This window comes from Oculina patagonica, chromosome 6 (genome assembly GCF_052425735.1).
Source record: "Oculina patagonica isolate OP01 chromosome 6, crgOcupat, whole genome shotgun sequence".
NCBI classification, from domain to species: Eukaryota; Metazoa; Cnidaria; class Anthozoa; order Scleractinia; family Oculinidae; genus Oculina; species Oculina patagonica.
In genome coordinates, this window is record NC_135763.1 from 6,354,951 (window position 1) to 6,369,399 (window position 14,449).

The window sequence follows — 14,449 nt, forward strand, 5'->3', positions numbered from 1 at the left end:
TTGTTTCAATTGGCTGGGCAGCTGATTTTAAAATCATTATGTTCACGTTGTAGTTAGAACAAAAATGTTGAACTCTTTATGAAATTTAAACGCAGTAAGTTAACTAATCTTGACTAGATAGATCAACTTTTTTTATCTTTTTTGCCCAAAAAAGTATTCGCTGTGGGGCCTTTAATATATCCTTGTTTTTCGTTTTGCAAACAGAACGTCAGGAACCAGACATTAACGTCAACTTCAAGACATTACTTGACAAATGGAATTCGTAATGATGTAAAACAAAACAAACAGTAATTTTCCCTAAAAATTAGAATGAAGAGCAGCTGTAAGGCATTGCAACTGGACTTCTCTGTGTGGAATATTTCGTATTTCCTCCCAGTTAAGTGGTTACGTTCCAACATTACAAGACAAGGAAAAGTTGCCATCTTCAGGTAATTTCAACTACAGTTCTCTTTTTTTGAATAAGAGTTTACTTTCAATTTATATAGGAAAACTAGACCGACAAAACCGTTTAAAACAAATGCAAGGCTGGTCAAACAGCTAGCCCTGATGAAGCTAGATTGGAGTCAGTTGTCTTATCGAAATAATCAGATGGAATATAGGGGTTGCGAATAAGGTATCAGCCTTACATAATTTCTTTTGAAGTTTCATTTTTAATCCTAATCTTTGCAAGGATTCCGGCAACAATTTCAGTGATGCTGTTTGTTCAATTAGCCCTTCGTTGCATAGCAGAAGTGTAAACTTTATCCAAACATTCAATAGATAACGCATTTTCAACATTTTTAATTTATGTACCGCGCACAATACCGTCGCAACCGAATTTTTTCCACACTCAATCAAGAGAAACTTTGAAAACGAGCAAATAAAAATTCAAAAGGAGAAAGAACTGAGGTTTGCCAGTTCAACACATTCGCCCCTTTTAAGTCGAAATGGCTGATCATGACATACCTCAATACACAAAGGAAGAACCACTCCTTTCGCGCTTTAAAGCATTCAAATTTTGTTTTTGCGAGATTGAAGGTGGCAAGTTATGAGTCTGTAAAAATTCTTCACTGTTAGACAAGCGGTGAGCTAGTTATACAATGAATGTGGGCATTCTGTCGATTCATAACAGCGTTTAGCATTAGTTTAGTACCTGTTAAAATTCAACATGGTTTTGCTCAAAACAACCTGTGATATAACGGAACAAAATGTGAAAATGGTACTTTTGGAAAATAAAATTAAACAAAAGGAAGACTTTCGAGTAAAGGGCTAATAAAAGGGAACACAAGAAACAGATGTTGAAATTTTAAAACCTAGAGCGAGCTAGTCAACACTTTAAATTTGAATAATAAGATCGCGAATAAGGTCATTCTGACAAATTAAGCATTTTCACCTCTCATATGCACCTTCCGGTATTTGCGAAATATAAATTCAAACAATGCTTTATGCTTGCGAAGCCTGCAGTAAAACAAGAAACACTGGCCTTCGCCAAAGAGTAAAAAGAAGAAAATCGTCTCGAATTAGATGGCTGATTGCTCCATAGTTAACAGTATCTTAAAGGCGCACGTTCAAATTTTTGCTCCGAAAAGGACACCAACGAAATTCCTCGGTAATTTTTAAAAACCATTCCTTAGATATGCGAAAACAAAAAAAATAATCACTAGCTTGCCAGGCTCATGACTGCCACACAATAAAATGAGCTAAAATGAAACTCAAGAAATTAACACCGATATAAACAACAAAACCGGTACCTGCTCTTTCACGAAATCTAACTATAATTTTCTAAGGTTCATTCCAACAGAATAATCTTAACTCGAGAAACTGTTTGTAGCACAGACTACACCTTTTTTTGTCCGAACATATTTTTTTAAGTATTCAGCCTCATCGCACTCTCCCATAGCTGTACAGCTGGTACAGGCAAAGGGAAAGTGTTTTCTTTCTTGTTTTCTTTTAACGATTTCCAAACCAGGCTACTTACAGCAGCTATTAACTGCGGATAGTTCTGAATTTATACTGAAACATTGCATTCAGAAAAGACTCGACAATTAAGGAAGTCGTTCTAGGCCGGAAAGGAAATAGACGCAAGGCGGAGTATAATTTGCGGTTCGAAGGCATGTGTTGATTATAGTGACAGCCAGAATTTATGCTAGTTGCATGTTCCCTAACATTATTGGTCTAGCAAAATGTGGGTTAAAAAAACTTAAGTGTTTACTGACAAAGAGACTGCGACAACAGATGTCTAAAACTTTATGGATGCTAATTTACAATGATGGCACCGGCCGAAAAAACAAACAAAAAAAACAAACAATAAAAACCAATAAGTTTTCTCAAGAATTCGGACTTTTTTCAATTTTATTTTTGGCTCCAAATGAAATATAGAATTATCGAATTATTGTAAAAGAAAAGCAATGCTTTTTGTATAAAGACTGCAGGCGCGAAAAAATGTCGCGATTAACTCGAGTAGGTCGCTTATTTATTTAAACATATGTTAAAAAAAAATCTCCAAATCCACGACATTTAACGTACAAGATGACAAAAAAGTGCGGAAATTACGTGTTGTGAAAATCGCAAAATTAAGTTGTCAGCTTTTTCCTCAGATCCTTCGCACGAGCAAATCAACGGTTGAGAAAGAAAGAGGAAGTTCTTGAGGTTTGCGTTTCACCGCCTTGCTATCAATTTGTCGCCGCTTTGCTTTCTTGCACCACATGAAATATACTGTTCGTAGCTTGGAATTAGAAGTTAAAAGGCTATAATCTAATGCAATCTTAAACAATAGCGTGGGCGCTTTTCCCGTGAAGTAGTTTGTCGTGAATTTTCAACGTCATTATATTGCAATGGCTGAAATTCAATCCATCTCTAATGGACAATTTTACAAAACGTCCGGTACAAAAGCAATCATTTTTTAAACTCTCCAAACATTTTCAAAATCCTACAAGACATGCAGATCAAGGTTCTTTTTAAAGACATCGTCCGAGGTGCTTATAATTCTTTCTCTCTGTGGCCCAATTCTTGTACGTATGCCATGTATAACGTCACGAACAAAACAAACATGCCAACAAAACATCATAAATCAGACATGAACGTCCAAGGCATTGACTGACAAGTTAATTTATATGTTAAATGGAACGCATACGGTAAACTTCCTTGAACTCAGTAAACGTACACTGTTGCATAATGACCGGCAGCCGAACAAGATCTCAAAAACACTAAATTACCGGCAGTACGATCACGACGATGTTTTTTAATTCTTGTAAATCAAACGAATTTTGCCAATCTAAAGTATGATACGTCGATTCAAACGAAGAGCCTACTCTAGCTTTTTTTTATTCGAAGTGATTGATCATCCTCCGAAGATACTCCGAATGCACTCAGAAGATATTCCGGAGATTTTTCGAAAATTGTCCGAACTCCGAATATACTCTGAGTGATGGTTCTCCGACGATTGCAGAAAGAAAACCCGAAGATCCCCGAAGAACTCTCGAACCTGAAGGTGAAAGAAGAACACCCGAGGGATGCCGAAGAAGGCCGGACATTTGAGAAGATTAGGGAAGGCTTTCAAGGATTTGTCTGAACCTTTTGTTCGTGGGAACATTATTCCCTTTAGCTTCACTAAAAAGGAAGGGTTGGAGGATTCGGGAATGGTGACGTGCCATGAATTCGAAGTTTCGGATGCATAACATTTTTTTATGTCACTCCGTTGTTAAGTTTTTATTCACAATTAAAGAAAAGCAGTCATCACTAGTCTTTGGGTGCACTTTGGCAGTAAGAGATCCGATTGTCTTAGGTGAACTTTAGCTGGACTTAGCTGTCTCGCCCTGCTCCTAACAAGCGTATGTCAACCAAGCGTGGTATTTATCTGAGCCGCGAGAAACTGACACGAGACTCGGAAAGGTAAGAGGAACAGTGCTCACTGTTTGGAGCAGTCAGGGAGGTGAACATTGCAAGCATTAGCCCGTCGATCACTCGTGATCACTTAAAAAACAAAATCTTCACAATGCCTTAGTTCTATTTTTTTCGGGTCATCATCGGCAGTCCTTAGTAGTCCTCAGTAGTCTTTGATTCTTCCTTGGGAATCTTCGGTTGATTTGGGCAAATAAAGAATAAAATTAATTTGGTTGAATTCGTCTCTAATATTTTCGCTCAGTATTTTGGCAAACTTGCTGCACATACACCGAATTAATTTTGGAAGCTTCTGTAAACAATTTCAGGCGGAAAAAGTAGACCATCAAGTACCTTTTTAAACCGCGCTTTGTTCTCTTCGCGAAGTGAAAGTTCTTTCCGGAGCGTCGGAGTTTGTTTTGAAATTTGTCAATTAAACAGCCAAATTCTGCCAGACGTCTTTCTCTCTCACATCCTTTACTGTTGTCCTTTTTATATAAGGCCTTCGCCGCCCTTTGTTTTCAAAAATGTTCTTCAGAGATGCAATATTATAGCGACAAAAGAAGCCTCGAGAATGGATTTCGGGAGCCCAAGAACTCAAAAGCTTCCGCTCCCATCGCTTCGCAATTTGACACGCAAGTGTTGACAACGTGTTGACATCTTGCTGTCAACGCTTCAAGCGTAAGCCGATCATATTTTTGCGTTTTGAGAGCAACGCTTAATTCAAACGCTGTGGCTTTGCCGGTAGTCCCAATTTTTTTCGCTACTCGCCTCATTCTCGTCCCCATAGCCCTTTTGTGTCTCTTAGCCGGCTGGGCCTTGGCACGAGAAAAGGAAGGGCTCTGGGGACACAGGATTTCCAGTCCTTGATTCTAAGACTTCCGGTTTTCGTGTATGCAGTCATGACGTTTCAGAAAAATGTATCAGAGAGTCGTTACGTTTTCGACCTCCGTTTAGGAATTCTTTGTTCCAAACAGCCAATCAAAAAAAACGCGAATTAATTCGAAAATCCTATGTCCCCAGAGCTCTTCGTTTTCTCGTGCTAAGCCGGCTAAGAGAAACGAAATGGCTATGGGGACAAGAATGTTATCGCCTCGCTCCGCATCGTCCCCTTTTTCGAGCGGTCATTCATTTTCTGCACTGCTCGTAGTCTAACCGCACGTGGTAAGGAATTCCAAAGGGTAATAGCGCTATATCGTGCGTTGTCCAGAGGCCGATTTATAACCTGGGATTTTGAAACTGTTCTTCTTTCTCGTGTTACGGACATGCACAACAGGACGTGTTACAAAGCGATCACACAAATAATTGGGCGCTAGTCCCTTGACACATTTAAACCCAAGAATACCTACCGTAAACGTCAGATAATTAACTACTCACGGGGAGCCAGCCTAACTCCTTAAGATCTGGTATTATATGGTCGAACGGCATGCTTTGCGAGCGTTTGTTTTGAATTTGATTCTGTCGCTAAAGGAAAACGTTTGAAAATCGAAAAGATTTGGGGGCATTTTGCGGTCTAAAATACTATTGACTGGAAGAAACAAGTATAAAATGTTTGCGTATGGGGCCATTTAGATAAGCACTACTGTTTTTGAAATTGTGACCTCGTGCCGTGGGGTTGCAAGTAAGGCTGTAACAAAGATGCGCGAAATTTCCTAAAAAGGCCCAGTCCACTCGCCTGATGACATTTAGCGATGCCGTCATGACGTACGTCATAACTTAAAAAGCAGTAAAGATATAAGTTACTGTGGCTCGCGCTTCTCCCTTGCCTTTCGATTTTTCCGTCACTTCGATCGTACTCTGATAAACATGTTCAGCTTGGAATAAGAACGAAAAACAATAATGGTTTACTCTTATAAGATTTAAACTAAACGCAGAAAGGTGCATTAAACTCAATATTTTAAAATAACGAGCGCTAGCCTGCGTTTGGTCGAAAGATCAGATATAATACTGGAAACCGAATTTTTAAGAGCATTATATTGAATGAATTTCACGCCATATGTTATGAACGACAAAAAAAATCCAGTCTAAAAGTAATCATTTTAAACTCTCTCGTGCCATATTTCGAAAATTGACTAGATAGATCAAGGTTTTTTTGCAAGGAAAGCATCGGCTGAGTTGCCTTTTTTATTGGAACTTTTGAAACCAGACATGATCGTCCACAAAAAACCAAAAAAATTCCCAAACCAGTTGTTCCCAATAATTGTAAAAGAAAAACTATGCATTTTATATAATGATTACAGGTCATTACATGAAATTTTCGCGTCTTTTAATTTTCAAAACAGCGAAAAATGTAGCGAATAATTCGAGGTCGCTTATCTATTTGAACAAATTTGAAAAAATATATATCCAAATTCACAACACATATGTCGAAAAATGACAAAAAGCTCGAAATTATGTGTCGGGAAATAGCGCTCTTTAAAAATCGCAAAATTAGTTGTCAGCATTTTAGACTCCCACGCACGAGCAAATCAACGGATCATGGTAAAAAAGACAGAGGAAGCTCTCGAGGATCACGTTTCGCCGCTTTTCTCTCAATTTTCCGCTGTTTCGCGTTCTTAGCGCCACATGAAATGTACTTTTCGTATTCTGATTAACATGTCCAGTTTAAAATTAGAATTAAGTAAAAGAGTATAATTCATGCCATCTGCTATGGACAATTATACAAAACGTCCAGTACAAATTAAAAGCAATCCTTTTTTTTTAAACTCTCTAAACATTTTTAAAATCCTACAAGACATGCAGATCAAAGTTTTTTTAAGACATCGTCTGAGGTGCTTATAATTCTTTTTCTTTGTGACCCAATTCTTGTACGTATGCCATGTATAACGTCAGAAACAAAACAAACATGCTAACAAAACATCATAAATCAGACATGAATGTCCAAGGCATTGACTGACAAATTAATTTATATGTAAAATGGAACGCATACGGTTAACTTCCTTGAACTCAGTAAACTTACACTATTGCATAATGACCGGCAGCCAAACAAGATATCAAAACACTAAATTACCGGCAGTACGATCACGACGATGTCTTTTAATTCTTGTAAATCAAAAGAATTTTGCCAATCTAAAGTATGATACGTCGATTCAAACGAAGAGCCTACTCTAGCTTTTTTTTATTCGAAGTGATTGATCATCCTCCGAAGATACTCCGAATGCACTCAGAAGATATTCCGGAGATTTTTCGAAAATTGTCCGAACTCCGAATATACTCTGAGTGATGGTTCTCCGACGATTGCAGAAAGAAAACCCGAAGATCCCCGAAGAACTCTCGAACCTGAAGGTGAAAGAAGAACACCCGAGGGATGCCGAAGAAGGCCGGACATTTGAGAAGATTAGGGAAGGCTTTCAAGGATTTGTCTGAACCTTTTGTTCGTGGGAACATTATTCCCTTTAGCTTCACTAAAAAGGAAGGGTTGGAGGATTCGGGAATGGTGACGTGCCATGAATTCGAAGTTTCGGATGCATAACATTTTTTTATGTCACTCCGTTGTTAAGTTTTTATTCACAATTAAAGAAAAGCAGTCATCACTAGTCTTTGGGTGCACTTTGGCAGTAAGAGATCCGATTGTCTTAGGTGAACTTTAGCTGGACTTAGCTGTCTCGCCCTGCTCCTAACAAGCGTATGTCAACCAAGCGTGGTATTTGCCTGAGCCGCGAGAAACTGACACGAGACTCGGAAAGGTAGGAGGAACAGTGCTCACTGTTTGGAGCAGTCAGGGAGGTGAACATGGCAAGCATTAGCCCGTCGATCACTCGTGATCACTTAACAAACAAAGTCTTCACAATGCCTTAGTTCTATTTTTTTCGGGTCATCATCGGCAGTCCTCAGTAGTCCTCAGTAGTCTTTGATTCTTCCTTGGGAATCTTCGGTTGCTTTGGGTAAATAAAGAATAAAATTAATTTGGTTGAATTCGTCTCTAACATTTTCGCTCAGTATTTTGGCAAACTTGCTGCACATACACTGAATTAATTTTGAAAGCTTCTGTAAACAATTTCAGGCGGAAAAAGTCGACCATCGAGTACTTTTTTAAACCGCGCTGTGTTCTCTTCGCGAAGTGAAAGTTCTTCCCGGAGCGTCGGAGTTTGTTTTGAAATTTGTCAATTAAACAGCCGAATTCTGCCAGACGTCTTTCTCTCTCACATCCTTTACTGTTGTCCTTATTATATAAGGCCTTCGCCGCCCTTTGTTTTCAAAAATTTTCTTCAGAGATGCAATATTATAGCGACAAAAGAAGCCTCGAGAACGGATTTCGGGAGCCCAAGAACTCAAAAGCTTCCGCTCCCATCGCTTCGCAATTTGACACGCAAGTGTTGACAACGTGTTGACATCTTGCTGTCAACGCTCCAAGCGTAGGCCAATCATATTTTTGCGTTTTGAGAGCAACGCTTAATTCAAACGCTGTGGCTTTGCCGGTAGTCCCATTTTTTTTTTTCGCTACTCGCCTCATTCTCGTCCCCATAGCCCTTTCGTTTCTCTTAGCCGGCTGGGCCTTGGCAAGAGAAAACGAAGGGCTCTGGGGGACACAGGATTTCCAGTCCTAGATTCTAGGACTTCCGGTCTTCATGTATGCAGTCATGACGTTTCAAAAGAATGTATGAGAGAGTAGTTACGTTTTCGACTTTCGTTAAGGAATTCTTTGTTCCAAAACAGCCAATCAAAAAAATGCGAATTAATTCAAGAATACTATGTCCCCAGAGCCCTTCGTTTTCTCGTGCCAAACCGGCTAAGAGAAACGAAAGGGCTATGGAGACGAGAATGTTCTCGCCTCGCCCCGCATCGTCCCATTTTCTGGACTGCTCGTAGTCTAACCGCACGTGGTAAGGAATTCCAAAGGGTAATAGCGCTATATCGTGCGTTGTTCAGAGGCCGATTTATAACCTGAGATATTGAAACTGTTCTTCTTTCTCGTGTTACAGTCATGCACAACAGAACGTGTTACAAAGCGATCACACAAATAATTGGGCGCTAGTCCCTTGACACATTTAAACCCAAGAATACCTACCGTAAACGTCAGATAATTAACTACTCACGGGGAGCCAGCCTAACTCCTTAAGATCTGGTGTTATATGGTCGAACGGCACGCTTTGCGAGCGTTTGTTTTGACTTTGATTCTGTCGCTAAAGGAAAACGTCTGAAAATCGAAAAGATTTGGGGCATTTTGCGGTCTAAAATAATATTCACTGGAAGAAACAAGTATAAAATGTTTGCGTATGGGGCCATTTAGATAAGCACTACAGTGGAAACCCGCTTTACGGACACCCGCTTAATACGGACACCCCGGTATTACGGACAGTTTCGTTGGTCCCGACGAAAACCTCATACATTTTCTCTAAAATCAACCCACTTTATACGGACACTCGTGTATACGGACAACGGACACTTTTCCGTGTCCCCAGTGACAAACTCTTATGCATTGTCAACCCCACTTTACGGACACTGTTTATCTGTGCACGGTCAATGTTCATTGTCACAATCATTTGCTAACTTCACCCTGGTAAAATAATGAAAGAATTCGTTAAAACGATTTTAATTTATAACAAAGAGTAGCTTAATAGCGTCAGTGGCTTGCAAAGGTTTTGTCGAGTCTTCCGTCTGCCTGCTTGGGCCGCAATCTAAAAGCTTCCGTGCAAAGTAAAGTTATCGACTTTTTCAAATGAGTTCAGTTGTAGAGTTTAAGAACGTTTATGGTCAAAGTTTCAATACAAAGGAAACTTTATAAAAAACTTTCTGTTGCTGTTGAAATGCGTTTTATTTCTTGTACGTATATAGTAAAGTTGCGACATTTTTAAATAATTCCACTGTTGCGGAGTTTATTAAAGTTTAGTTCGAGTGTCTGACTAGATCGTAAGATTTTCGTTCACAGTTTGCATGTGTCACAGTTAAAGTACAATTTAAGTGCCAATTTCTAAATTTACCAGAAATTGACCGTCAGTCGTCCAATTTCGAATTTCTTCATATCTTGCCCATTTTATCTCTATAGTGAAGTATTTTCAAAAATAAAGTTAAAAGTTTCGTCAGCCTTTTATTTTTGTCAAAATCAGGCAAAGTTTGAAATAAGGCAAATGAGCGTCCTTCCGGTCATGAAACTAACCGAAAATTGACCATTTTCATCTTGCTCGTACAAAGAAACGCAGAGACCTCTGCAAATGAAATTCTACCCAAACATAAACACATCATCGTTCTCCATAATGCACTAATTTAATCGAGAAAGGCTCAAAAATTGTTGACGCTTCAGCCGTTAAAAGAAACCCTATTTCTGCAGTTTGAAATTTTGGCAAATTTTCTCTAAGTTCAACGCTTAAGAAACCCAATTGGTACGTTGAGTTTGAGCTTAAAATGACCATAGATTTGAAGCACATTTCTTGTAGATTAGTGTGTTAAAATTTTTCCGGCGGCATTAAAATATTTCCCCGTCGAGAGACTAAAATGTGAAGGTTATTTTGACGCGTGAAGAGGCCGTAAAACAAACAAGCGCCGATGTACTAAACACAGTTTTATAACAAACTATAGCCAGTTTCTAAGGAAAATGCCTCCTGAGATATCTATGAGGATGGATAATAGTATTTAACATTGTTTGGTGAAATAGAACAATACCTTTCGTGCAAATTCTAAATATAATTAAGTTATAAATAGCGTACAACGATCAATTCCTTCTCTCTCTTTTTCGTTCTCAGCGGAAAGATACAAAACTTACCCGATTTGCGAAATGAATACAGTCTTGGACGTCTTGCACTTGATTGTTGAATCTAATTGTTGAATCTAACAGTATCCCAAATAATATTAGTGCCATGCTGACCAATTGCCATGAATGTTATTTACTTCGAAATGTGTAAACAACGAAGACAGGAGCAAAGGTCGTAACTTGACACTTCAAAATTCTTTTGTTTCGATAAGATTGCGTGACACTTACGCTGTGGAATTTTGGCAGACCCCCAAAGTCTTTCCGTTGTCTTTACGTTTGTGAGTTTGTGGTTGTAGGTCTTTTAGTCTGTAAATTTTGCCATAACACCCGTTATTGTCGTTCCTCGTGGTTTTATTAAAGCCTTTATGGCATCTTGTGGCTACTCTTGCTTCGTCGGAGATGCGTGCGGTCCAAGTTCCTTCAACCCGGCAAATGTAGCATGTATTGCGATCAGCGATTGCAGGAAAGATGTACGATCTCATCTTGAGTATTGCAAGATTAGCGACGATTCTGGGGTGGACAGCGAAGCAAAGCTTTTGCTTACTCGCGCAGGTAAGCTTATATAGCACTTATAAGCCTTACAACCACATCACTACGTTTATCGTTCTTTTTTTTCTTTATATATTCGGCATACAACTACTTTCGTTGACTGAATTTTCAATCAACAATTTTTAGGTTTTTTGAAATTGAAGAGTCGCATCTGAAAATGACGGTGTGCCCTCGCCATCGCGATTTATTTGGTACCAGGTGGCGGCACAACAAGTCCCGTTGTACAATTCCTTCTGAAATGGCTGCCCACAAGTCTTCTGGTCCAAAAGCTCACTGTGGGTGTGTATACCGAGAAAGTACAAGTGACTCGTGGGATATTCCATAGTATACCACTCGAAAGCGTTGCATAACTAGTATGTACTAGTAGGCTCGCGTACGTATTATACATTGTTTTAACAATAGCGAGAAGGACCGAAAGGAGAGGAAAAATGGAGATCTTCCGAGCACGTGGCGCCAGTGCAAAGCGCCCTCGCAAGCATCTCGCGTTCCGCGCGTGTCATTTCATCTGACCTCACCCTTAAGCCTTCCCTTGCAGGCTACATTCGATTTGATAATTGATTGTTCATAGATTTTTGAAAAAGTGGAAAGTTTGTTTTAAAAGTAAACCTCAAAGCCGAGAAACCAACCAGAAACGAGAAGCTGATCATTTGGACAATTTCTAAACACTATATAGGGTGGCTTTAGTTTCTCATTTTACTGCAACAGTTTTTATGGTACACTCTTTTTTTTTATTTGGCACCTCAAATGATTTCACGTTTTTTACTACCACGTTTTTGAGAATTTTTTTGGTTACAGAGAAATTACTTTTTTGCGTGACCTCAGTTAGTTATACTTGTGCCAAACTTTGGGAAAACGTTTATTAGTACCGGTGCAAAGCGATAAAACCGCAAAAAATGATTTGAAACTGGAGTTCCGTATTTTTTCAATAAAACGCCCCCGGCGTTTATTTCAAACTTGGCTTGGTGGACCCAGCATTTATTTGAAGCCGGCGTTTAATCGGGGCCCGGCGTTTATTAACGGATAATTTTCTGTCAATTTTTCAGATTGATTTATTGTTACCGATCTCCGAGACCAAGGGGCCGTTTGTCAGGGCGGGGCGATTTTTATCTTCGTCTTGCCCCGAAAATCTGTCCCTGGGTCTCCAAAGTTGATAATTACCCAAAAGTACATTATAGCGGATTGGAGACGTTATGTTGCAATCAACGCCGGGACCTCCAAGTTGCTCCAACAACTCCCCCCCCCCCCCCCCCCCCCCCCCAGCGCGCACGTTTATTTAAAAAGTAGCAATTTTGACCCGGCGTTTACTCGAGGCCAACGTTTAATCGGGGTCCGGCGTTTAATCGAGATAATACGGTAATTGGCAAAAAAGAACGCATTATAAAATTCTTTACGTTGTCAACCTCGTTCCCAGGGCTTTTCCCTTGGTGATTACGCCGTGTCTGCCGAGTTTGTCTAGTTTTACAGGAAGTGTGGATAAGTAAATATAAGTAAAAAACGGGTTTCTCGGAAATGCGGAAGGCTCCCTCAGGTTTGAGTTGCGGAATTCTTTGTAAACAACATTAAAAAAAATATTGAATGTAACAACTATTGGTAGCTTATATATATAGATATATTTTTACAATTTCACAGCTATTTGCAGGCAGTGTAGAGAATATTTGATCAATATTATGTCACGTGTGACGGTCAGTGAAGATATCAGCGAGCCTATACAGTCCTCTGTAATGCCAAGCGACAAAGAAGAACAGGAAAAGGGCGACAAATCTGCCCAGGAAGAGGTAATATCATGTCAGTGACCGTTCGTGTATTCCGTGCAGGAGCAAATCCAGCGCTCCTTTGCTATTTTATTCTAGCGCTTTATTTTTTTGTTTTGGCTTGTGACTCAAGAGCGGGAAGTTGGAGGGGGAGGGGGAGACACCCTATTTAAACACCCAGCCCCTGGCCCACCGAAATGAATTAAGAGCAATAGAGCTTTTATTCATATTCTAAGCTGGAAATGTTGCACCTTTGGATTGCAGGAAGATGATATCAGTGCTGCTTCTGATGAGGATCTCACAGCAGGACTTGGGCGGATGACGATTTCCGATGACAGCCCTGTATTTTCTCCCGAGTCGGCCAGTACTGTTTCTTCCTCTGGAGAAGAAAGTGGTTTTGCAAGGGTGGTAGCCCGACCAAGAGAAGCTTTTAATATTTTCCTCAATCACTGTCAGATCCAGCCGCTTGGAAGGCCTTGGCTGGAATGGGGCGAAGTCAGTGTGCGTACAAGGCAGCGCTATGTCCAGCGATCTAGCGAGATTGTGTCAGCTGTACTTAAAAGTAGTTTCGCCTAATAACGCTCCCCATTTGTGAAAAGCTCTACAGAAAGGTTCCCAAAGGCCGAGAATGTTTGTGGTATTTTGAAGAGATCTTCCTTAACTAAGGTCAAATACCAGGAGTTTTGTCGTTTCTTTATACAGTATTCAACTTTTTGTTGCGTTGCGATATTGTTTTGTTACCAGATCCCACGCGGTTTTAATCACGCAAACAATTTGTTTTAGTCACATAGTTTCAAGCGTTTCACACGCAGGCTAACATTTGGCCGTTTTATACAAAGACATTCTGGCACTACAGGTCAAATAATTGTGGTAAGTACTTTCTTAGCGTGTCAATACGGCTTCACGTAGGATGAGCTTTCAGAGACGAAGCGTGTTTATAGAACTTTCAGAAATATTTATACTGCCTATGCAACAAATTGTCGCCTAGGCAGTTTATCGCAAACTACAGTTGTTTGCCCTCTGGTACCTTTATCCGGCAAGGGATCGCTTCAAAGTGAATTAATGTAATTCAGTTTTTTCTTTCGAACGTTATATTCTTTGTTGTCTTTAAACTCGATCGCTATATGAAGTAAATTTGAATATTCACTGATTTCTTGACTGGTGTAAATTTTAGCAAACCAATGTAAACAGTTTCGAATTACACATCAACAGAATATCTCCCGTCTTGTATGTCTTCTAAGTGAACATATTATAATGTTATTTGACAAAGTAATATGATGTTCGGTTCAACATAAAATACACAGACTCTAAACCATTCCGGTTAAGCATTTAGAACTCGTATATTTTTAAAGCGATAATTAACGAAGAGTAATCGTGACGGCCGGCTTGTTTGTTTCACGGTCTCGTCACGTCAAAATAACCTTCACATTTTAGTCTCTCGACGGGGTACTTTTTTAGTGCCGCCGGAAAGATTTTAACACAGTAAACAACAAGAAATGTGCTTCAAATCTATGGTGATTTTAAGCTCAAACTCAACGTACCAATTGGGTTTCTTTAGCGTTGAAAGTAGAGAAATTTTGCGAAAATTTCAAACTGCAGAAAT

At 39.5% G+C, this 14,449-nt stretch overlaps 2 protein-coding genes across 2 annotated transcripts in view; both read left to right on the top strand.

Moving 5' to 3' along the window:
* Positions 1 to 14,449, top strand: part of LOC144656582 (uncharacterized) — a 432,902-nt gene that overhangs the window by 129,565 nt on the left and 288,888 nt on the right. The window lies entirely within an intron of this gene.
* On the top strand, positions 10,791 to 14,261 carry LOC144657094 (uncharacterized). Its single transcript, XM_078517386.1, has 3 exons — positions 10,791 to 11,098; positions 12,725 to 12,870; positions 13,111 to 14,261. Exons 1-3 carry the CDS (start codon positions 10,912 to 10,914, stop codon positions 13,420 to 13,422), a joined length of 645 nt encoding a protein of 214 aa, XP_078373512.1. The 5' UTR covers positions 10,791 to 10,911; the 3' UTR covers positions 13,423 to 14,261.

What these genes read in the sequence shown, in the direction of transcription:
- LOC144657094 (XM_078517386.1), top strand. Translation starts at nt 10,912, where the DNA reads ATGGCATCTTGTGGCTACTCTTGCTTCGTCGGAGATGCGTGCGGTCCA. An exon ending in GCTTTTGCTTACTCGCGCAG is followed by an intron (nt 11,099 to 12,724) that starts GTAAGCTTATAT and finishes ACAATTTCACAG; the next exon opens with CTATTTGCAGGCAGTGTAGA. An exon ending in ACAAATCTGCCCAGGAAGAG is followed by an intron (nt 12,871 to 13,110) that starts GTAATATCATGT and finishes TTTGGATTGCAG; the next exon opens with GAAGATGATATCAGTGCTGC.